The sequence below is a fragment of the Heterodontus francisci genome, chromosome 13, assembly GCF_036365525.1.
Source record: "Heterodontus francisci isolate sHetFra1 chromosome 13, sHetFra1.hap1, whole genome shotgun sequence".
Taxonomy (NCBI): Eukaryota; Metazoa; Chordata; class Chondrichthyes; order Heterodontiformes; family Heterodontidae; genus Heterodontus; species Heterodontus francisci.
Genome location: NC_090383.1, coordinates 98,347,807 through 98,372,948, shown reverse-complemented (window position 1 = coordinate 98,372,948; position 25,142 = coordinate 98,347,807). Strand labels below are relative to the sequence as shown.

Genomic DNA, 25,142 nt, shown 5'->3' with positions numbered 1-25,142 from the left:
AAAGACTTTCTCCCTATGTACTCTGCTTTAAAAAGAACAATCCCAGCTTCTCTAATCTCTCTATATAACTTAAACACATTTCATGTTGGGCCATTAGAACAGGCCAAGAGGACGCTGGATGAGAATTTCCACAAATCTGGTCCTGCTCCACCATAACTGTGGTGGAAATCCTATGTACACATGTAAATGGGGTTTCCGCCCCACTTCCATTGAAGTTATAGCAGCTGACCAGGAGCAGCTCAGGACATTGCCATTCTGGACTGGACTCAAAACCAGGATGAGGGGTGAAAATATAGTAAGTCTTGAAAAGAATAGCACCATCCAGTTCCCGGATGCTCCCTCTTTTAAAAAAAAAATCTGTCACTGCCTTTCACAGAATTTGCTGATATCCAATCCCTCTACATGTGTTGTTTATACTTACATTAAATTAGCATTTTTCTCTGTAAACACACGAATTGCAAAGTCTCCATCTTTATTTGGCTCAAAAGTGGATGGTATAATGAAATACTGTCCAGTTTCAAGAGCATGTCGGCTCATGACCTCTCGCAGGTTGATGAAGGTTTCAGATCTTGCGCTTGCTGCGTGGGTCATGAAAAAATCTCTCCTGAGCTGAATATTAGTTTGGCTTTGATACTAATTTATAGAAACAAAAAAAGGCATCAACTTGTTTCTGAATTTGCAGTATTTTTGAAATGTTATTACAACCCATAGATTATATAGATTACTTCAAATCTAAGATTTGTACTATAGACAGAATACAATTTATTTCCATAACCTGCAAGTTACTGAAAAGGAAGAATGTGCAGGGTTATGGGGAGAAGGTGGGACTATGGCACTAAATGAATTGCTCTTTCAGAGAGCTGGTGCAGACACGATGGGCCGAATGGCCTCCTTCTGCACTGTAAGATTTCTGTTACCAAATGGGTATCCCTCCAACTACATTCACGATGATATCATCATTACCAGGAAAACAACAACACAGCAGAAAGTATCAATTCCTCACCCTCTTTACTGTTAAAATTCTCCTTCAGCAGCACATAGTCTTAGTAGGATTAAACAATGCAAGACGGGGGAAACAAATCAAATGGCATTCATCCGTTTTAGTAATTTTTAAATCTATGTTCTGGACAAGTTAACAAGGAGCTACCCAGCATCCAAAGATACTGTCTGGAGGTTGAACTGTCTGGTGTGGTAAGAATTTATTGGATGCAAGGAGGCTAGAGTATAGCTTGAAAAGAAAAACAAATTAACTCTGAATTCAATATCTGCTACTGGCAGCATCATATTTGAAGTTTTCAGATGTGTCCAAGGAAAATTCCCTTCACAACACAAAAAAAAAGGTTCCGAAGTAAAAGTCACAGGGGCAAAAATCTTCCTTGGGCAGCAGAGCAAATAGATAATTGCATCGACTGCCCACCCATTAGTTCCATTGGCTTTGGCCGTCTGATATTCAGTTCTATTGATATGATGCTACTATCAAAGGCAGATTTATACCCTACATTGATTTCCGAACACATACCCTTAACCCAACCTCTGGAGTTGGACAACTGTGTTTTGAGAAAGGACATATATGCTGGAGTTGGAGTTCAGTATACTATTCAACAGCATGGTAAGATACGAGGTCACTGTCACAAGTGCCTACACAAAAATCCTTTATTACAGCCACGTCAGTGTCAAAACAGGAGATTCTCCAGCACCAAACCCATTCTAATGCACCACCTAGCAGGTGACACAGGGATATTACTCGGAGCTGCTCAGTTACATGCTCCTTTTGCTGGAGTATGGTGTGTAATAAGGGGAAAATATTAAATGAAAAAAAAATTTCTGCCATTTCTTTAATAGCCCACTCAGAACAGGTTTGAAGATTAGTTGGGTAATAAAGTGTATCAAAAATTAGCAAAATACCACCTGCATATAAAAATCTAAATGACTTTGTAGTTCTGAATCTTAATCCTACGCACCTCATCAGGGACCTGTGGAATTTAAGAAAAAAAGACGAGCATAAGTATAAAGGCTTTTACAAGGAGGCTTGAAAAAAAAAACTGCATAAATTGTGTCATTCAAGCACAACAGCTCTCTGAAGTAGAGAATTCCAAAGATTCACCACCGTCTGAGTGAAGAAACTCCTCCTCGTCTCAGTCTCAGAATAAGAGGTAAGCCATTTATGACTGTGTCCTCTGGTTCTAGAACCCCCAGCCAGGGGAAACATACTTCCTGCATCTACCCTGTCCAGCCCTGTAAGAATTTTGTATGCTTCAATGAGATTACCTCTCATTCTTCTAAACTCGAGAATATAAGCCCAGTTTCCTCAATCTCTCCTTATAGGACAATCCCGCCATCCCAGGGATCAGTCTGGTGAATCTTCATTGCACTCCCTTTATGGCAAGGGTATCCTGCATTAGGTTAGGAGACCAAAGCTGTACACAATACTCCAGGTGCGGGCTCACCAAGGCTGTATACAATTACAGCAAGACTTATTTACGCTTGTTCCAAATTCTCTTGCAATAAAGGCTAGCTACACTACTGTACTACAATAGGAGCCACCACAGTCAATAGAAATACAGTTTTAAAAAAGGTGCCCACTTCTTTAAAAGCTATGACTGGTCGGATAGAGCATCATAACCATGTACAGTCCAGTGAAGTAACATGCCTGATTAAATATTAATATTCAAACAAAAAATTGGCTTTTGAAAGAGCTCTTCACCATACATGGTGACAGTGTTTCAGTAAGGTAGTAGCCTTACTTTCAATAGTCTGCACCATTAGCTTCATCAATGTCTTATGTTTGCACTGAATGTGTGAACCTGAAAAGACCATATGGAGATCAGCATGGCAGGAATCTTTATTACTGTATTTTTTAAACCTTTTATTTTTATGAGAAAACAACTAGTGAGTAAACTTTTTAAGCCTGCCTCATAGATAGCGAAGCCTATGGTATTCATGTCCTCGCCCATTTTCCTTCGCCTTCTCCGATTCTTTTGAATCACGCCAACCAGAAAGCTACATTTGTCGTCGTCATCAGTAGGATCATCATCTGCTTCATCCAACTGGATCTTAAATTGAGGATTTGTCCAAAATGATCCTATAAATGGAAACCAACGGTTACCAATGAGATCAGCCATTCACCAGTTGGTGCACATACACATTATTCCAGGTGGATCAATACAGAATGGTTCCACCTTTTCACCACAGTTTAGAGATAAATAAACACAATGTGTCACTTGACACTGCTTGGTCTGTTATTTTAACACTGGTATTAACCAAATCATTTATTGTAAATTGTTAATGCCATTACAGAACAGTGGAAAAAGGAATAGACGATAGAAAAGTAGTAACATTAGATTTCGATAGAACATTGGTTAGCCTCATATTTGAATAAAAAAAGTGTTGTCATTTCTGATGAGAAAATGGAGGAGTTTAAGAGTTCACAAAATACTGATTCAACTGAAGCATTCAAAACAGACTGAGTAGTACAGGTTTGGAACAGGAAAAAGATGCAATATCTGACCTTGAAACACTAGCCACATGAGCAGAATTATGTTTCCTTGTTACTAAAATATCCATGACCCAAAGTGAAAAGAACCTCATGTCCAAACTGCATGTTAAAGTGTATAAGGCAGAGGAGATGCAACAGCATTACCAAGCTGCTAAATGTAACTAATTGAATGCTGTACAAAAGTTCATGCCAAAGAGATGGAAATTGAAATTTCATACTTGGGTAGTTTCGACATCCCCCTGCAGTAGATCCATTCCGCCAGCTCCCATGATATGTCATCATGCTCCACTTGTGAACATCATTGCTGGCAAGAGTGTCAGGGGTGAGGTTGCAGATTTCCACTCGGGAGAAGTTTCTTAGAAAATCGGTAAATGACATCCTGCAAGGTGATGGCAAGAAAACAATTTAAAAAAAGACAACTGAGGACAAAGACCCTTTAACTATTGTCAAAGAATGGCTAACTAATTTAGTTACCCAAAATAGTTATTTATGAATGCGCTTTGTCTCTTATGACTTGAAAGATACTGGAATGATACTTGCATAGAAATTACAACATGGAAATAGGCATTTCTCCTCCACCTGGGCAGTAGTGTTGACCCTAGTGTTAGTGTCTGTCCTTGCTCTGTTCCTGTGGCTGGAATTTTACAGCTCCCAAATGAGAGGGCTGGTGGCGTGGGGTGGAGGGGAGGGGGCTAAAATTGAGAGAGGCGCGAGGGGGCCGTTTCCAACTGCCGCCACTGCTATTTTACACGGGGTGGCGGTGGTGCAAAACGGCCTGCCCCAGGCCAATCAAGGCCCTACGTGGCCAATTAACTGGCACTTAAGGGCCTCTTCCCACCGCCGCGGGCATTTGACCCTCGGCAGCCGGGACAGCAAAAGCCTCAAGAACACCAACTGGTAAAACCAGGCGGCCTTTGTGCAGGCAGGGTGGGTGGGTGGGGGGGGGGGGTGCTCCTGATCGGGCACACTGTGCCCCACAGAGGGCCGCCCCCGAAGTCCCAACCGCCTCCAATGCACAACTCTCCCCCCCGCCCTCCTAACTGATCCCCCTTGCCTCACCGGAGCCCAGCCAATTGTCCCTGGCAAGGCCCTAAAAACTTACTTGTCTTCCGTGGCCATCCTTCATCTTGCTTGCGATGGCTGGGTGTAATCCCAGCAGTGGCCAACACTCACTGTGGCGCTACAGTGACGAAGAGCTGCTGCTCCAGTGATTGGCCGGCAGCTCCAGTAGGCGGGACTTCCTGCCCAAATCCAATTAAGGGCTGGAGAGCAAAAGAATCCCAGCCGAGCTCCCCAGGCCCGGAGTGAAGGGGGGCCGGGGGCACGGACTCACAACCGACTTTTCGGCTGGTGGGCGGGGCCTCCCACCCAATGTAAAATTCAGGCCTATGTCTTTTTATTCCCCTTATTTCAACAAGCTACATTCTTAAATGTTGACTAGGTTTCTGTTTCAATCACTAACTCTGGTAGTGCAGTTCAAAGTCTCACAACCCTCTGTGTAAAAGTATTTCTCCAACACCCTGTTCTAACTTGCTTTGATTTAATCTTGGATGCAGGTTCTCTCCTTCTAGAGTCCTCAATCACTGGAAGCAAACTTTAATTTACTCTTTCATCCATCATAATTTTAAACATCATTATCAAATCACCTCAGTTCTAACAAAAACAACTGCAATTTTTCAAGTCTTTTATATTTGTATTTCTTCATACAGGGCAGCATCCTTATGATGAATCAGGACTGTACACACTAAAGCCTTAATATCCTTCCTATAGTGGGAGCCTAATACTGCATACAGAACTCTGACTAATGGCTTAAGATTTTATACAAGGACAATCATTACCTCTTGGGATTTTATATTCTATTAATCTAAAGCATCCTGTAAGATTTTTTTTTAAAGCAGCCAGATTCTAGTATCTCGTATCCTCTAATATCTTGCGAACCTGAACCTCCAAATCCCTCTGTTCTTCTACATCATCCAACCTCCCACCCCACCCCAAAGTATTTTTTTTTTAAACTCAAGATATACCAAATCAAAAATATGGACATTGATCTAGAAAGAGAGGGATATGGGAAGAGTGGGAAGAGGCTTGTGTGAAAAATACGAGCACAGACCAGTTAGGCTGCACTACCCATTTGTGCTGTAGATTCTACACAATTCCATGCCATATTTTCACTCATTCTACCACCTTATCAACCCCCTTTTGCAGCTTTTACTGTGAGAGGGGACATTCCAGATCCTAGCCTCATTTCCCAAGGACTTTGACCATTAGGTCTTCCAGTAGAGAGCAGGGCCTGAAGATACTTGGCATTTGGGACTGCCTCTGGAACCTCCACAGATCAGAGGCTGAAGAGGAAGCAATATGAATGTCTTGGCTTTACATCCCACTTGCCACCCGGACAGGAAAATCTGAAGATCTCAATGACTGTGCTCCCAGTTCCTGCCCAACTTTAGCTCAGCCAGGGGTAGGCCCGTGCACAGAGCTACCCAAGGCAATATAAATGGCCAGCATGAAGAAAATGTATCAGCTGCTTTTTTGGATGCACTGTGCCTGCTGGGCACCTAGAGAGGAAAATTTTCCTTCATTTCTCATTGTGTTCATTGTTGCAACTGGAGTATTCTCCCAGCACTGAATTTGTGTTCACAGCAAATAGTTTGCTTCCCTAAACTGGCCATATCTCCTTTCAACCAAAACTATGAGTATACTGGGTGGCACAGTCTGCCATTGGACCAACAAATACACTGCACCTTCTACATGGTCTTCTCCCAGTCCTCCTCTTGGTTTGTGACCAGGATATGTTTCTCCTAGTCTCTGCCATGCCCACGTAACCTGAAATCTCTCCATCCACATGTGCATTTTAGTTGCCACTCTGGACCCAAGACCATTATTTCTAAGTCCCTTTTATATTAACCTCGTACCTCTCAGGCCCTTCTTTTTGGTCTGCTCCATTTCATGTCACCTGACTAGGCAAGCTTTCGCCTCCAGCCTCAGGGACTCTGTCCCTTCTAATCTTTTTCCCAACCCATCACGACTCCTCTACCTTCCTACATTTGTCATTCTGAACTTGTATACCCCTTGAATAAGTATACTGCTACCCTATCTACTTCGATCAGCATTCTCCAAAAAGAGCCTTTCAAGGCACTCACTGCTGCCTCCTTATGAGCAGCCACCCTCACTGCTCTGCCCTCTTCTCTTGAGGTTACTGTTCAGTGAATCCACTGGGGGCTAACTTCACCTACCCGCTTCCCAAGAATCACTACCTTCTATGCATTTCTCTCAAAATGTTCACGCGTAGCCATGGGCTGCCATCCACAACCTTACTGCAGACGATTGCATTGACATCATGGCTTTGAGTAAAACTTGTCTCTCACGTGGCAACACCTTGACTTTTACCAAATCCTCTTCACTTCCCCTGCCCAAAAAAGTCATTTTGTGGGTGTGGCCCTCATCACAAATTCACATTGTGATCCATTCCACCTATGCCTCTAGCACCTGCTCTTACCTTGAAGTCCATGCTCTCACCACTTTTTAAACTCATTGGCCTGAAGTTTGCAGTCAGCGGCGAAGCAAGGGGGCTCACCGCTGACTTCAAATTAAGTCTCACTGGGGAGAATTTCACCTCCATCACCATGCAGTGGTACTGCAACTGACTGCAGCAATCTAAAGTGGGGATTTCCCAACATGGAGCTGGAGTGAGGTCATCAGACTGTCCAAATAGCCAAACACATTAAAGGATTTTCAGACACCACAGCCCCCACCCCCCACCAAACAGAAAACAAAAAGCAGTAACATTTAAAAAAAAAAATCACAATGCAAATTAAAGATTGAGACATACACACGGGGTGACGATAGAAGCTAAAATATTCTGAAAAAACTATCAAGTTTAATTTTTAAAATCTACTAATCATTTAACAGCACTCCATGAATGTAAATGTTTTGTTTTTAAGGGCCAGTTCTGTTGTCCATCAAATGTTATTAATCAGATCGCCTCATAAAACCAGATATGCTCGATTGAACAAAACGTAACTTTTTATGGGGCTTCCAACAGCGATGTTGGAGCGGAAAAGTTGAAGTTCTCGCTGATTTCTGGTCCCGGGGTGGGGTGGCAGGTACAGCAAAACCTGTGACTGAGCACGAAGTGACAGACTGCAACTTCAGGATTTCCACACTATCTGCACATGCCCCACATCCTGAAGGCACAGTCAGTTTCAGAAGGGTAATGACGGTGAACTCCTTTGCGTTTTCCTCCACCTGCCGCTGCAAAATCCAGGCCATTATCTACCGGACCAACTCAAGCCCCACCTTGAATTTCCATTCCCCTTGCTCTCTCTGAATTCACTGTCCTCCTGCATTCCCTAAATCTCTCCCTCCATGTAAACACTCTCACCCATATTCACTGCCACCTTTTTGACTGTAGCATCTGCTATGCCCATGGTCTTGATCACAAAGTTTTATCTGACAACTTCCTTATATCCTTTACTATCCATTTCACCCTACTTTCTTCCAACCCCACACACTTCAGTCTGCCCCTGGAAGTAACCCTCCACAAGTTACATATAACTTGCATTTTTCAAGTTCACAACTGCTGAGTCCTTGTAGCTGCTTTGCCACAATACTTCTGCAGCCAGTAATTTACTCAACCACTTCCTCATCTCCACCTTTGATTTCCTGGGGACAAGGAAATCATTGTTGTTTGTCACCCCAGTTGGTCATCCTAGTATGGCCCTCATCTTCACACCCTCAAATCCAAGAGGTGCAGACTTGAGTATACCTACATATAATTGATTTCAGTGCCTTTTCGTCATAGTGACATAGGAACAGGAGTAAGCCATTTAGCCCCTCAGACCTATTGCACCTTTGAATGAGATCAAAGCTGATTTGTGACCCAACTCCTTTGCCTCATATCCCTTAACACCTTTGATTAACAAAAATCTATCAATCCCAGTTCTAAAATTAACAATTTATCAATTGTCTTTTGCAGAAGAAAGTTCCAAACTTCTACCACCTTTTGTGTTTCTTAATTTCATTCCTGAAAGGTCTGGCTCTAATCTTTAGACTAAAGCCCCTAGTCCTCGATTCCCCAATCAGTGAAACTGTTTCTCTCTAACCACCCTATCTGTTCCACTTAATACCTTAAACTTCGATCAAATCACCCCTGAACCTTCTTAACTCCAGGGAATACAATCCTAGTTTGTGTAATCTCTTCTGAAAATTTAAACCCTGGAGTCCATATATCATTCTGGTACATCTATGCCGCACTCCCTCCAAAGGCCAATATATCCTTCCCAAGGAGTGCTATGCAAAATTGCTTAAGGTACTCCAGGTATCGTCTAACAAGGTCTTGGTAGAGCTGAAGCATGACTTCTACTCTCTTGCATTCTAGTCCTCTAGATATAAAAGCCAGCATTCAATTAGCCTTTTCAATCTGTTCATGGCATGTTAATGACCTGTGTACCTGGACGCCCAAGTGTCTTTGGGCCTCCACTGTTTCTAGCTTTTCACTATTTAGACAGTACCCTGTTCAATCCTTTTTAGGTCCAATGTGGATGATCTCACATTTGCCTACATTGAAATCCATTTGCCACAGTTCTGTCCATTTACTTAGTCTTTCAATATCTCTTCATAATGTTAGGCTTCCATCTACACTGCTTGCAATGTTGTCTATCATCAAATTTGGATGTGCTGCCTTCTATCCCATATCTAAATCGTTAATAAATACAGTGAATAGATAAGGCCCCAACACAGATCCCTGCTGGTCATATTCTGCGAATTAGAGTACCCGCCCATTACCCTTACTCCCAATCTCCTGCCATTCAGCCAGTTTCCTAACAAGGTCAATATCCGCCTTCAATTCCATGAGCTTCAACTTCAGCTAACAGTCTCTCAAGAGACCTTAACAAATGCCTTCTGAAAGTCCATATAAACAAGATCCATTGACATTCCCCTGTCTACTACTTTAGTCATCCCTTCAAAAAATTCAAATCAGGTTTGTCAGGCATAACCTACCCTCCATGCTGGCTCTCTCTGATTGAACACCTTGGCAATTTTTAGCCCGTCACCCTATCCTTTCCAGTAGGTTTTTACTGCTTGGATTGGGAATATGGTGACTGAGGTTTGGTCACCTTCTTGACAGCATCAGTTTGCAGGTTTTCAAATTGGAAAACTTAATTTAACAGGAGGACCACGTGAAGGATGCCTTCACTTCACAACTCCTAATAAACTCAAAGATAACAGTCAGCAGGAAAGATAGGTGGATAGTAAAAGCAGCCCTAATACAATCTCTCAAGACTGTTACAGGGCAGACAGACTTCTCAAGCCCTTACAGACAGACAACAGGAAGTGGACAGCGCCCTGTCAGCTACCAACCCAGGCAAAGCAGGAGTCGATGGGATTTACCCAAAATTCCTGAAGTGCATCGTATCACAGGGAAGGAAGTGGCAAGCAAAAACAACATCCATAACACAGGCACCAGTCTAAACATCTGGCACCAGTCTAAGATTGTAGGAATTGCCAAGCCAGGGAAACCACTCAACGACCCATAGAGCGAGCACTGTTCTTCTCTCAATAACAAAGGTCCTGGAACGCCTCCTGCTAAACAGACCGAGTCCCATCCTGGAAGGATGGACGCCTTCCCAACTAACACGTTTTCGCACAGGCCGCAACTGCTCCGAGCAGGTCCTGACACTGACCTTAAATTGAGGCCAGTTTTCAGAAAGGCCTGAAGACAGGAACCACCTTTGTTGACTTATCCTGTGACATAGTGTGATGTACAGACATGCTGCTGAAACTCTCCAAAATCATCTGCTGCGTGAAAACCCTACAACTAATCAACTCCATGATCAGCAACCGACTGTTTCGTGTGCACTTTGGAGATCAAGTTAGCCGCCCTCATATAATCAACAACGGACTCCTACAGAGATCAGTTCTCGTACCAGCCCTTTTCAATATATATATACACCAATGACCTCCCTCCCACAAAATCACGGCGTTTCATATATGCTAACGACTTGGCCCTGGCCTTTCAGGCTAACTTCAGGACATTGAGAAAAACTCACTGAAGTTCGCTGGAAGACAACTTCAGAAAATGAAGACTCCCACCAAATGCCACCAAGACTGTCATTTCAGCCTTCCACCCAAACACCTTGAAGGCCAGTGATCAATTTCATGTCCAGTTGCAGCCGACCACTCACCCACAATCTAATGACAATACACTCTTGACCTACCGGCAACGCCTCCAGAACGTCACAGCGAAGATCAAGTCGAGAGTGAATCTCATAAGGAAACCCACTGGAACTACCTGGGGCAGCAGAGCCAACACACTACGCACTGCTTCACTCGCCCTGTTCTAACCAACAGCAGAGTGCTGCTGCTCAACCTGGCTCAGCAGCTGCCACACCAATGTAGATATCCACCTCTGGACATCCCGCACTAGCACACATTGAACATTATCCTCAAACCACCACCACCGGCTGACAGTTATAATGAAGCATTCCCATTGATATAGGACCTCAAAAAAACTCCACGCACCCACCTGAAATCTTGTAGCCCCGACCGGAACACCCTAAAAACCGACAGCCCTACCATTCAATGGCACACTTCCTGGTTGACTGCTAACATCACCAACCGCAACCTGGTAACTGACCCGAATGATGAAGTCCCAGGTTTCAACCTCCCGCAGAAAATCTAGACAACCCTCAACCGCTTGAGGACGGGCCAGGGAAGATGTGGCCACTTGCTCCACAAGTGGAGCATGAGGACCAGCTCAAATTATGACTGTTGCCATCCAAGTCAGACCATCGGCCACATATTGAACTCTTGCCTGGAAAGATCCATTCCTGGTGCCATCACAACCATTCACATTGCATCAGCTGAAGCCATTGACTGGATTCTTAATTGGATTGTCGATATCAAACTGTAACTGCTTCATCACACACTATCCTTAATTATGGGCTCTAGTAATTTCCCAACAGATTTGGGACTAGCTGATCTATAATTCCCTGGTTTCCCTCTCACCCATCTTAAATAGCAGAGCAACATGCACAATTTTCCAATCGAAAGGAACAGTTCCCGGATCGAGAGAACTTTGGAAGATTATGGTTAGAGTATCTGCAATGTTCTCACCTGTTCCTTTCACTTCCAACCATTTCCTTACGCCCCTTTTCTCTGTACCTTCCATCCTCACTTCCAACAACTGTATGGATTCTATGGACTTCTTTGTAACCAGGATTCAGATCATTCATGCTTTTGCAGCATTCCCCTGTACACCTTGTCCACCAACCAAACTGACTCCGAAATCTCCCTGAAGCTACAATTCTCTTGAGTTGCTCATTTATCTCCCCCCACATGCTCTCTCCCAGCTTATCCCATCCATGAGACCCACCTCCTCCTCCCTTCACCACATTCCCACTAAAGAGCAGACCACCCAACTTTCCTTTCTGGGTCTCAGGCTAACTGACATCATAAATGGTCCTTAGGCAGCATCTCCATCCGCTTCAAAATCTCCACCATCAGCTCTCCTCAGAAATTCCACTCTCATCCCTCTTCCATTGCAGTCTACTGTATCCAACCTTCCTTTCTTCTGTGAAGTTCTTGCACATTTGTCATCTCCCAAACTGTCATCTCCTACAATTCTCCATTTAAAATCATGCTAACCAAAATCACCAAAAACATTGTAAGACTATGCTACATTATTATCTTTTCATCCTCTTATAATCTCTCTGCATTTGCCTGGCCTCCCATTCTCTGCCCTCTGTAAATTTCAGTTCATCTAAAACTATGCTGCCAGTATCGAATCCTACGCCATGTCCCACTTGCCTGTCACCCCAATCTTTGCTGAATTAGATTAGCTCTCAGTCCCCCAGTGCCTTAAGTTCAAAATTCTCATCCTTCTATTTAAAAGCCTTCATGGCCTTGCTTAACACTACCTATAACCTCCTACAGCTCTACCACCTTTTCCCACTCCAACCCCCCCACTGGTCCCAAAAAAGCTTCCATGTCTTCCAGAATTCACCTCTGCTCTCAACCTCCCTCTCCTCTTTTAGTACCCTGCTTAAAATGCTCCTCTGAAACATTTTAACACCTCACCACTATCTCCTCCTTTGCCTCAGCATCTATTTTTCAATTACAGTTCTGCAAAGTGCTTTTTCTGCACTAAAGTGGGCCAGATGAATGCAAGATATTGATACACCTATATTGTGTTGCACTGTGGACTTATCATGCACCTATACATTTCTGAACAAAACATTTGGAGAACTAGCACAGTAGCAATCTCTCCCTTTATTTTTGTATGTATTCAAGTTTCCTCCCCACCTCCACCCCCTTTCCTCTTGCTGTGTTTCTCATTATAAGTTGTTCATCTGTATCATCTAATTCTGACAAAGGGGTCAAAGACCTGAAACAACCTTTTTTCCCATCTCCATCAGTGCTGCCTGGTCCACTTGAGTATTTCCAGCATTTTCTGTTTTACTAGATTTCCAGCTACCTGGTTGCCCTGTTTGTATCAATATTATAACTGTGTGTAAACAAGTCATTAAATCCATAAATCAGGTCTGTGGACTAAATTTACTTTACCAGAATTCTCCATCATCTGACCGGGCACACAGTTTCTCTCTTTCTTCATCAGAGATGGAATCCCACTCAGGTGAACTGGAATGAGAGAAACATTTTTAAAAAGGTTACTTTGTTACAAGAATGGTATGTGATCATTAACCTCAGCTTTCATCACCGTGAGCTCCATTATTTGCACAGGAGCCCATCTGCTTTAGTGATGTGTTTGATGTCTTAACCACTTGGGAACAACACAACTGATCTCGGAGTCTTATAATGTACTTATTTACTTTAAACAACTAGATCTAGGGTTTTTGTTGAATTGAATGGCATTACTAGAATTTCAAAAGTGGTTTTATATATATTATATATTTTTTTGTTACGGTCTTAGATCAAATGCCCAATTCCTCCCTTGAGTGATCCTGGCCCACATTATGCACCTGGGAGAAACACACAAATAGGAGAAAGGAAGAAAAGTTTACCAACCCAGGGGAAACTCAGTGGGGAAAGAAAGAATAGGTTGACATCAGTTTACTTTGGAGTTTATTGTACTAAAAGAGTATGTGCATCTTTGTGGTGCTTTGTTATTCATAAAGATCATAGTCACACAGGAAATGATGTATTTATTTCATGCTTTCAATCAGGGTGTTTATTTTTGGCATAATCATGCAGGGACAGAGATTTGATGTATATTGTTGTTCTAGGATATTAGAACTGAATGATTGGTTTTCTTATTTGAAGGTGGGGGAAGACAAAAACGGATAAGTTCCTTGAGAGATGGTCACTCTGATGTTCTACTCCAAGTACTTCACTTCGGACGCCAAAGCCGCTAGGGCTGACTCCTCAAGAGTGACTTTTTTGATGAAGGTGTTGTGCAGGGCACAGCAGGCCATAACTAAGTGGCACATATCAGCCGTTGCATATTGCGGAAGCCCCTCCTGACCTGTCAAAGTAATAATATTCACTTCAAGACCCTGATGTTCCTCTTGATAACTGCTCTAATTGAGCATGTACCTGTAGCACTCTTCTGCTGTTGTGTAACTCTCAGTGGTGTCATTAACTTTTAATATTCTTTCTTGGAACATGAGCATCGCTGGCTCGGCCAGCATTTATTGCCCATCCCTAATTGCCCTTGAGAAGGTGGTGATGAGCTGCCTTCTTGAACCGCTGCAGTCCATGTGGTGTAGGTACACCCACAGTGCTGTTAGGGAAGGAGTTCCAGGTTTTTGACCCAGCAACAGTGAAGGAACAAATCAGGATAGTGTGCGACTTGGAAGGGAACTTGCAGGTGGTGGTGTTCCCATGCTGCCCTTGTTCGTCTAGGTGGTAGAGGTCAAGAATTTGGAAGATGCTGTTGAAGGAGCCTTGGCGAGTTACTATAGTGCACCTTGTAGATGGTACACACTGCTGCCAATGTGCGCCAGTGGTGGAAGGAGTGAATGTTTAAGGTGTCTGTTAAAGGATGTTTATGCTGTGGGAGCAAGGGCATGACTTGTTACCAACAAACCATCTGTTGACATGGGAGGTCTAGATTCAGAAGGACGAATTCATCATGACAATTTCCAACAAGATCCTAAACATGTTTGATAACCATTGCAACAGAAATGGTATTTTTATACCCAAAACAACTTACTTGTCACTCCAGCTTCCAGTCCACTCCACTTGACCCCAAGGGTTCCGGATCCGGATCAGTTTCTCCTCATCGCCTTGATAATTCACCTACAGGGTTAAAATACAAGAAAACTGCATTCCCATGTTTCTATTTCAGTTGTGGCCTCAAAATGAATATTCAGCAGCAGCTGCTAAGACCCGCCAGGAGAAATAAAACAAGAATTACTGCGGGGTTTTAAATGGGGCATTTTTCTTCCTGGGCTCCTAGCTAGTTTTTCCTACAGTTCCCAATGCAAGATGATTATTACCCAATTCACTGGTGATGTGACCATTCTTATGGAAATACTGCTCCAATTGTACAACAGGAGGTGGCTAGCTGTGGGTTGTGCACATCCTAAGTAGAAAGTCTAGTTTTCAAGCCAATCACTACCTCAAAGTTGTATTACATTTTTCACTAGAATATATACGCATCCATACACATAAAAACATTGACAAAACCAAACTAAAGTTTTATGCTGCTTTACCAAGAAGTCTTCTACTTAATTTTGTTCCACTTAACTTTGATTTAGAGTCAAGTTGTGTTCAGTAACAGAAAACAACCAACCTGCCTCCATTCAGTAGATCAATGGCATGTTTCTGCATCCCATTAGTGTTTAGCAATTGAGCCAGACAGGTGGATATTGCAGACTGGGGTCAACAAATAACAAGCACAGTTCAGCAGACTAATTCGTGCATAACTGCCCCACTGAGACCTGGAAGGCAACAGCCGTCTTAGGAATAATATGTCGGGACACCTTAAAAGGTAAGGAAAAACTTGGCCAGGTTTCAGTTTTGAGAATGAAAGATTAGCATTAAATATAGACAGGGACCCAACATAGCCTCTACTCAATACTTGACTCAGATTCCTGTCACGACCATCCTCCTCCTGATCAGTTCTGAGCTCGAAGCCTCTTTTTAGTGAAGTTCCATCTGGTCTCTTACTGGACAACAGCTGCACCATAAAGAATCTCAATTACATGTTAAGTGCAACTAGGGCACAGGAGTGGTCATCACCGTTACGACCAGGCGAGAAAGGGGTCTGGGGTCTTTTGCTGTTAAAATGTTAAAACTATTAAAACTTAAACTCTAATACGGTTAACACCTAAGGATATACGACACACCTACGCTAGCATGTGCACGTGATACACACATGCAAATAGGTACAGAAAAGAGAGAGGAAAATATAGTAGAGAGGAGTTAGAGGCAATATCAGAAGAGTTTCTGGTTTACTGTGCTTTGAGCTCATTTGATTGTAGTTAGTCTTGCTGGTTTTCAGGCCCAGCGTTGTTCTTAAACCTTGTTCACGTAGGAGACTTTTCTGTCTTTGCGGTTTACGTGTTTTCACAAGATTCAGTTCCGTAGGAGAGAGATGGAAGCAGACAGGACTGGAGAGGACGTTCTGTTCCAAATGGAAGCACATTGCTTTCTCAGTTCAATATCCTCTGTTGGAAGTTCAAATTCAAAACCTCCAACGGTCAGTCACGTGACCAAAACTGGTCTGACCACTTCTTCGGTGTATTGGGCAAGAAGCAACTGGGTCCCCATTGTTCCAACACTGTCGGTTACTATGCAAATGTCTTTCCAGTCAGGGGCTTGCAATTTTAAGTTTTAATGTTCATGTGGCAAAATCATGCGTACCTCAGTCTTGGCAGGTGGTGGGGAGCGTGGGGGGGGGGGGGGGGGGGGGGTGTTTGCCTGACATCTCCACACCCAGGGGAATGAAATTCGATTTGAAGAAAAACGGTGCATTTTATTATAGAATGAGAGAAATAGAAGATACAGAAAGAAAAACCATGTATTTCTCTCACTCATTTCCACTCACTTACCAATCTTACAGCTTACTAAAAATGGTCTGTTCTGTGTGCCGGGGCTGCTTTACAAAGACATTTGACTTCAGGGGATGGGTGGTTCCTTTTTCCTTTGACTTCAGGGGATGGGTGGTTCCCTTTTCTTCTGACTGTGGGGAAAGAGTCTTTGTTACTCTCCCCTTTGTTCTCTGGGACACTCATACCTGTCAGTATTTGTGCAGACTTGGCTGCACTCTCCTGTGACACTTCGACTAGGTGAGACATCACCCTCACGGTTTCTGTGCCCCCTAGAGGTCTTGCTTTGTCTCTGCAGGTTCCTGTAAATGCTATTAGCAACTTTGGTGGGGTGCTTCTAGAGTCTGCAATTACATAGGAGGATGTGGGGTCTAACTTTTCTGCGTTGGTTGACAGGACAGTAGGGGTTTTCATCTGGAATTCTTCCTGGACTGCCTTTAACTTGCCCTCTTGGTCACTTGTTTCCCTTCTCTTTCTAAAGTTTTGCCAGCCGTGCGCCTGCCTGTCCCCTTTTGTTCTCGGCGGGGGTCCCTTTACAGTTCACCAGCCCTCTTCTGGAGGATCCTCCGAACACTAGTACAGGACTTAGGGGTGCGGGTTTCATTGTAGGTTGGGGTTCCCCCTCAACTTGGCACATGTGGCAACTCCTGCAGTACTCCACCACATCTTCGTGGAGCTTTGGCCAGTCAAACTGCTGTCTTATGTGGGCTTTGGTCTTTCATATCCCGGCATGTACAGGCACTGTAGTCTCATGAGTCCTTCATATTTCTCTGTGGCACCACTAACTGGTGGACTACTGTCCACTCCTTGCTCTCAGGTCTGTGAGGAGAACTCCATTTCCTCATCAGTACCTCATTCTTTAAATAGTAGCAATCAGGGACTCCCTCTGCTTCACTTTCAGACTGGGCAGCCTGTGCTAACTCTTGCAATACTGGGTTGGGGGCTCACAGCTTCACCAAGGGATAATCCATTTAATTCACTTCCTGGGTCTCCTAACTTTCCAAAGAAAGTCTCGGACAGGCAGACCTCATGGTCATCTGCCTGCAGGGTCAATGCAGTCTGCTCTGGGGGAGCTGGTTTGATCATGGCCTGATCCACTACACATTCAGGGAAACTGCAGAAGACTGTCTCCTGCCACTGCCCTGTCTCTGTCCTGCAGTGTTTCTTTCACTACTGGGGGGGCTACCACCTTCACCCCTGCCAGATCATTACCTAGGAGCAGGTCAACACTGTCCACAGGCAAACTAGGGACAATCTCTACAGTCATCGGTCCTGAAACTACGTCACACTCCACGTGCACCCAGTGTACAGGCACAGGCGTACACTGCCCTCCAATACCATTCACCATCATTCTGGTGTTCACTGCACTCTCTGGGGGAAAGGTCAGGCCTTTTCCCAGTAAAAGGGATCTAGTCGCCACTGTGTCCCTGAGAATTGCTATGGACTTGCCTGCCCCATTCGAGGGATATGGGGTTATTTTACCTTCAAATACAAAACTCTGAAAACCTTCAGGAATCCTATTAACCTTTCCTGCACTGGCCATAGTAAGCTTCCTGGTTTGCACTCTTACTGCAGTTAAAGCCACAGCTTGTTCTGTGTTTTGCATCAGGCCCTCATCTTCACCGAGCGGGTGTGCCCTGATTAACCCTACCAGTTTCCCCTTTAGTTTCCAGCAGTCAGCTTTTAAATGCCCTGCCTTATTACAATGGAAGCACACAGGTCTCCGGGTCTCACTCTTGCTCATAGCACCTTCCTTTTTGGCTGGAGGAGGGCCACCCATGTCTCCTGCTTTTCATTCTCTTCCAGGATTGCCTGGGCAGATATCATCTTCCCACCCTTTGTCCTTTTCGGATTTATGGGGGTGATTAGGAAAAGGTTCTCCCCTGGGAAACCAACTTCTAAATTAAAGCAAACTCCTCGGCCAGAACAGTTGCTTGCTGGGCTCCCTGAACCCGCTGCTCCTCTAGAGGTGTCTTTATTGAGAATGGGAGAGAGTTTTTAAATTCCTCTAACAGGATTACTTCTCAGAGTCTCATAGCTGAGCTATATTTTTAAAGCCCTCAGCCACTGGTCAAAAGCCAGCTGCTTGCTTCTTTCAAACTCCAGATACCCTGTTGGGAGTTTTCTATAGACCTCCGAATAGTTCCAGAGATGTAGAGGAAAGGATAGCGAAGATGATTTTCGACAGGAGCGAGAGTAACAGGGTAGTGGTTATGGGGGACTTTAACTTTCCAAATATTGACTGGAAATACTATAGTTCGAGTACTTTAGATGGGTCTGTTTTTGTCCAGTGTGCGTAGGAGGGTTTTCTGACACAGTATGTGGACAGGCCAACCAGGGGCGATGCCACATTGGATTTGGTACTGGGTAATGAACCCGGCCAGGTGTTCGATTTAGATGTAGGTGAGCACTTTGGCGATAGTGATCACAATTCGGTTAGGTTTACCTTAGCGATGGGCAGGGACAGGTATATACCGCAGGGCAAGAATTATAGCTGGGGGAAAGGAAATTATGACGCGATTAGGCAAGATTTAGGATGTGTAGGATGGGGAAGGAAACTGCAGGGGATGGGCACAAACGAAATGTGGAGCTTATTCAAGGAGCAGCTAATGCGTGTCCTTGATAAGTATGTACCTGTCAGGCAGGGAGGAAGTTGTCGAGCGAGGGAGCCGTGGTTTACTCAAGAAGTTGAAGCGCTTGTCAAGAGGAAGAGGGCGGCTTATGTTAGGATGAGACGTGAAGGCTCAGTTAGGGCGCTTGAGAGTTACAAGCTAGCCAGGAAGGATATAAAGGGAGGGCTAAGAAGAGCAAGGAGAGGACACGAGAAGTCATTGGTGGATAGGATCAGGGAAAACCCTAAGGCTTTCTATAGGTATATCAGGAATAAAAGAATGATAAGAGTTAGAACAGGGCCAATCAAGGATAGTAGTGGGAAGTTGTGTGCGGAATCAGAGGAGATAGGGGAAGCGTTAAATGAATATTTTTCGTCAGTATTTACAGTAGAGAAAGAAAATGTTGCCGAGGAGAATACTGAGATACAGCCTACTAGGCTAGATGGGATTGAGATTCACAAGGAGGAGGTGTTAGCAATTTTGGAAAGTGTGAAAATAGATAAGTCCCCTGGGCCAGATGGGATTTATCCTAGGATTCTCTGGGAAGCCAGGGAGGAGATTGCAGAGCCGTTGTTGTTGATCTTTATGTCGTCATTGTCGACAGGAGTAGTGCCGGAGGACTGGAGGATAGCAAATGTTGTCCCCTTGTTCAAGAAGGGGAGTAGAGACAGCCCTGGTAATTATAGACCTGTGAGCCTTACTTCAGTTGTGGGTAAAATGTTGGAAAAGGTTATAAGAGATAGGATTTATAATCATCTTGAAAAGAATAAGTTCATTTGCGACAGTCAGCACGGTTTTGTGAAAGGTAGGTCGTGCCTCACAAACCTTATTGAGTTTTTCGAGAAGGTGACCAAACAGGTGGATGAGGGTAAAGCCGTGGATGTGGTGTATATGGATTTCAGTAAGGTGTTTGATAAGGTTCCCCACGGTAGGCTATTGCAGAAAATACGGAAGTATGGGGTTGAAGGTGATTTAGAGCTTTGGATCAGAAATTGGCTAGCTGAAAGAAGACAGAGGGTGGTGGTTGATGGCAAATGTTCATCCTGGAGTTTAGTTACTAGTGGTGTACCGCAAGGTTCTGTTTTGGGGCCACTGCTGTTTGTCATTTTTATAAATGACCTGGATGAGGGTGTAGAAGGGTGGGTTAGTAAATTTGCGGATGACACGAAGGTCGGTGGAGTTGTGGATAGTGTCGAAGGGTGTTGTAGGGTACAGAGGGACATAGATAGGCTGCAGAGCTGGGCTGAGAGATGGCAAATGGAGTTTAATGCGGAGAAGTGTGAGGTGATTCACTTTGGAAGGAGTAACAGCAATGCGGAGTACTGGGCTAATGGGAAGATTCTTGGTAGTGTAGATGAGCAGAGAGATCTTGGTGTCCAGGTACATAAATCCCTGAAAGTTGCTACCCAGGTTAATAGGGCTGTTAAGAAGGCATATGGTGTGTTAGCTTTTATTAGTAGGGGGATCGAGTTTCGGAGCCACGAGGTCATGATGCAGCTGTACAAAACTCTGGTGAGGCCACACCTTGAGTATTGCGTGCAGTTCTGGTCACCGCATTATAGGAAGGATGTGGAAGCTTTGGAAAGGGTGCAGAGGAGATTTACTAGGATGTTGCCTGGTATGGAAGGAAGGTCTTACGAGGAAAGGCTGAGGGACTTGGGGTTGTTTTCGTTAGAGAGAAGGAGGAGGAGAGGTGACTTAATAGAGACATATAAGATAATCAGAGGGTTAGATAGGGTGGATAGTGAGAGTCTTTTTCCTCGGATGATGATGGCAAACACGAGGGGACATAGCTTTAAGTTAAGGGGTGAAAGATATAGGACAGATGTCAGAGGTAGTTTCTTTACGCAGAGAGTAGTAGGGGCGTGGAACGCCCTGCCTGCAACAGTAGTAGACTCGCCAACTTTAAGGGCATTTAAGTGGTCATTGGATAGACATATGGATGAAAATGGAATAGTGTAGGTCAGATGGTCGGCGCAACATCGAGGGCCGAAGGGCCTGTACTGCGCTGTAATGTTCTAATTCTAATAAGTTTGATTAACTTGTTTTTTGAGGGTTCTAAACTTTTGGCGATAGGCTTTGGGTACTAATTCATATGCCCCGAGGATAGCATTTTTGGTCAGTTCACAATTTGATGAACTCTCATCTGGCAACAAGGAATAAACCTCATGGGCTTTTCCAGTTACTTTGCTTTGCAATGAGCGAGACCAGGTCTCAGCTGGTCATTTTAGCTGCCTTGCCAGTTTCTCAAAAGACATGAAAAACGCTTCCACATCTTTCTCATTGAATTTTGGAATTAACAGAGCGACTTTTAACAATTTTGTACCCAGCCCTGAATCATGCTCCTCCATATTGGCCATGTATTCATTAGGGTTACTCTGTCGCCCCCTAGTTAACTCAAGCCGCTTCAGCGCTCTCTCTTCAGATTCTTTCCAGAATATTCTCTCTCTCGCCTGCCTTTCATTCTCTTCACATTCCTTTTGGAAGGCTCTCTCTTTCTTTCTCACTCTCTCTTTCCACAAATTCAAGTTTCCTCTGTTCCAATTGTATATTTGCTAGCAGTACCCTGTCTGGGTCTACTAACACTGCTTCTGCTTCTTCAGATTCAAGGGAAAAATAGTTGGCCACTAGCCTTAGGAGTTCAGACTTCCTAGCCTTGCCACGCACAGTGATCCCACATTACTCAGCCATTTTTCTCAGCTCCTCCATAGACAGTGCTTTTAACTTATCCCAAGTTACTTCACCCTGGCTTGCAGAGCTACTCATTTCAGTTGCAAACATGCGAGTATTCAATCACACACAACCACAAGAACACCTGTATTAATCTTTGCTCTTTTTGATTGGAATTTCCAATTTCACTCGTTCATCTGTGGGTAAAAATCCAGACGCTAACAACCAAAGTCCTGTTACGACCAGGCAAGAAAGGTGTCTCGGGGTTTTTTGCTGTCTTCACCTGGAACAGGGTTTAACTTTAAACACACTGTGTTTTGAGCTCCCCCTTTGTGAATCCTTGTTCACAGCTTTCCAAGTATAAGACAAAGAAACCAATTTACACAGGCTTTCTGAGGTTTGAAGAAGAAAGATGAAACTTTATTTAAACTTAAACTCTAACATGGTTAACGCCTACAGATATACGACACACCCACGCTAGCATACACACATGCAAATACGGACAGAAAAGAGGGGGGGGAAATATAGTAAAGAGGAGTTTAAGGCAATATCAGAAGAGTTTCATGTTTACTGTGCTTCGAGCTCACTTGATTGTAGGTAGTCTTGCTGTTTGTCAGGGCCCAGTGTTGTTCTTAAACCTTGTTCACGTAGGAGACTTTTCTCTCTTTGCAGTTTACGTGTTTTCACAAGATTCAGTTCCGTGGGAAAGAGATGGAGGCAGGCAGGACTGGAGAGGAGGTTCTGTTCCAATCGGGAGCACATTGCTTTCTCAGTTCAAAATCCTCTGTTGAAAATTCAAATTCAAAACCTCCAACAGTCCGTCAGTCAGTCATATGACCAAAACTGGTCTGACCACTTCTTCTGTGTATTGGGGAAGCAATGACTGGGTTCCCATTGTTCCAACACTGTCGGTTACTATGCAAATGTCTTTCCAGTCAGGGGCTTGCAATTTTAAGTTTTAATATTCATGTGGCAAAATTATGTGTATCTCAGTCTTGGCAGGTTGGGGTGGGGGGGGGGGGGGGGGGAAAACGGTGGGTGGAGTTTGCCTGACATCACACACACTCTACATCAGTGTTCACTATTGGCTGGTTTTATTTTCTTAGATTACGGTCCAGCTCCTTACAAAAATAAAATAGAAGACTCATTGGGTAAATGAATCACCGGCATTAATTCTTGGTCTTTACCGAATTAGCTGATCTCAATCAGGATGGCACATAGATGCAGATTCAGGGATAGAACAAAGGGAAGCCATGGGGAAAGTTTAGCTTTGTGCATAGGGCAAAGAGAATGATGTGTCAAAGGCAGCTGAACAGATCATACTAATCATAGTGACAAAGAAGTCCAGGAGCTCCTCACATTTGTTGTTGGAGATCAGAGTAGAGGTGGCAGAGAAAGTGGGGTTTAAGGAGGTAATTGGTAGCAGAGAAAAGAAGTCGGGGATTATCTTGCATTTCAGGATGAGCCTGAAGTTTGGTCCAGCAGATGTGGCAATAAATGGTTGAACCAGTTGTATGCCAGATATGTTCAAGTTTGTGCCACTTGGACTTGAGGATTCATGGCACAGGGAATGACTAGAGTGAGAGTGAGTCAGTAGGGGTTTTAATGGGAACAGGAGCCTGAACGGCAGAGGTGATGGGGTGCTTGAGCAGATTTAACAGTTGCATAAGTGCTGTGGTGATCAGAGGACCAAATACCAGACAATCAGGATTTAAAGTGCAGTTGTGAATGACTGTTCTGGGCAATGGGCGAGGTATCAGAGGTTTAATTACCTGCATAACCACCTGTCCTGTCAGTATGGCTCAATCTTTAAGGCAAAGAGAAAGAGAAAGGTTGCGTAATCTATTAAATGTTTGGCAGGCACTGCAGAGAAACAACACTTCACCCTTCCAGAGAACACTACATGTTTCTAAGAAATTTAAAACAGGAAGATAAAGGAGATTAAAAACACGTTGCTTTAGACTTACTATTTCTGCTCCAGTAACAGAGTAAGCATGACCTTTGACCAACTTCTGTGCAGTAATTGCCTCAGTCTCTGCTGAGCTGGTGATCTAATACATAAAAGAGTAAACATTCACATATTATACAGGCCATTTATATAAATTTTTATTTTTTATTTTATTTAGAGATACAGCACTTCTGTGCCGACCCATTTATACTAATCCTACATTAATCCCATATTCCTACCACATCCCCACCATTCTCCCATCACCTACCTACACTAGGGGCAATTTACAATGGTCAATTTACCTATCAACCTGCAAGCCTTTGGCTGTGGGAGGAAACTGGAGCACCCGGTGGAAACCCACGTGGTCACAGGGAGAACTTGCAAACTCTGCACAGGCAGTACCCAGAACTGAACCCGGGTCGCTGGAGCTGTGAGGCTGCGGTGCTAACCACTGCGCCACCCTAAATGTTCAATTGGTCATCTCAATGCATAATTGGTTATCCACTTTACATTTTTATTGAAGCACGAAATTTGTATTAGATAATCCGTGAACAGCCAAGATCCATGTTATATTACATTACCAAGAAAAGAGGTGAGATAAATCAAAAAGTAATTATCTGATGTTAAATCAAAGGCTTGTAGATTATAGGATGAAGGGAAGAGTGAAAAGGCAAGGAATTCCACAGTCTTGGGTCCTAGAAAACAATTGGATGGAAGACAGTGTGATAAAACAGCAAAGACACAGGGAGCAAGAAGTTCAGTTCAGTATACTTGGAGGCTTGCACTAGGTTTGAGAGTTTACACAAGTGCCAACAATTGAAAAGTTGCAAATATGATCAGTTTTCTGAATTAAATCCAAAGATATTGCTAAACAGAAATTAAAGACCTTAATTCCTCTTTGCAATGGCCTAAACATGTACTTTGTGCTTGAATTACACATTTACAGCCCAAGTACACACTCACTGGGCTTCACCCCGGGACAGATTGCTCACACTTTTTAGAACCTATATTTTCTTTCCATTCAGGGAAAACCAAAGGACATGTGATCTGCCCTACCAAGCAACGATGTCTACCCTACGATTCCCATTATATCTACAATATATCAGACTGTACATCGAAGTGGAGGAACGTCATTCTTGCAGTAGAGGTGTGAAGGTTATTCACTCATGTCCACAAAAAAAAATGAATTTATCATTTACACGGAGTGGAAAAATAGGAAGTCCTCATGTAGAAGCAGGTAGTGAGAAAATCTTAATGTGAATTCAAACAATATTTGAAGGAGTGGATGATTGAGACACATTTGTTTTCAGAATGAGCCAGATGAGTTCACAGTGAGGCAGGTTTTCTTACTGTCCTTAGTTGTGAAGGATTTCTTGGACATAGCATGTAGACACAAACAG

General features: G+C 43.7%; 1 protein-coding gene across 1 annotated transcript in view; it reads right to left on the bottom strand.

The window, feature by feature from the left end:
- The window catches only part of LOC137376528 (calpain-2 catalytic subunit-like), an 81,940-nt gene that overhangs the window by 16,170 nt on the left and 40,628 nt on the right, over window positions 1-25,142 (bottom strand). The window contains exons 6-12 of the mRNA XM_068045246.1: window positions 23,762-23,845; window positions 14,673-14,758; window positions 13,064-13,138; window positions 3,715-3,875; window positions 2,913-3,082; window positions 1,962-1,973; window positions 422-633 (exon numbers count right to left, since the gene is read on the bottom strand). Of these exons, the coding sequence (XP_067901347.1) occupies window positions 422-633; window positions 1,962-1,973; window positions 2,913-3,082; window positions 3,715-3,875; window positions 13,064-13,138; window positions 14,673-14,758; window positions 23,762-23,845 (800 nt within the window). The remainder of the gene's footprint in view (window positions 1-421; window positions 634-1,961; window positions 1,974-2,912; window positions 3,083-3,714; window positions 3,876-13,063; window positions 13,139-14,672; window positions 14,759-23,761; window positions 23,846-25,142) is intronic.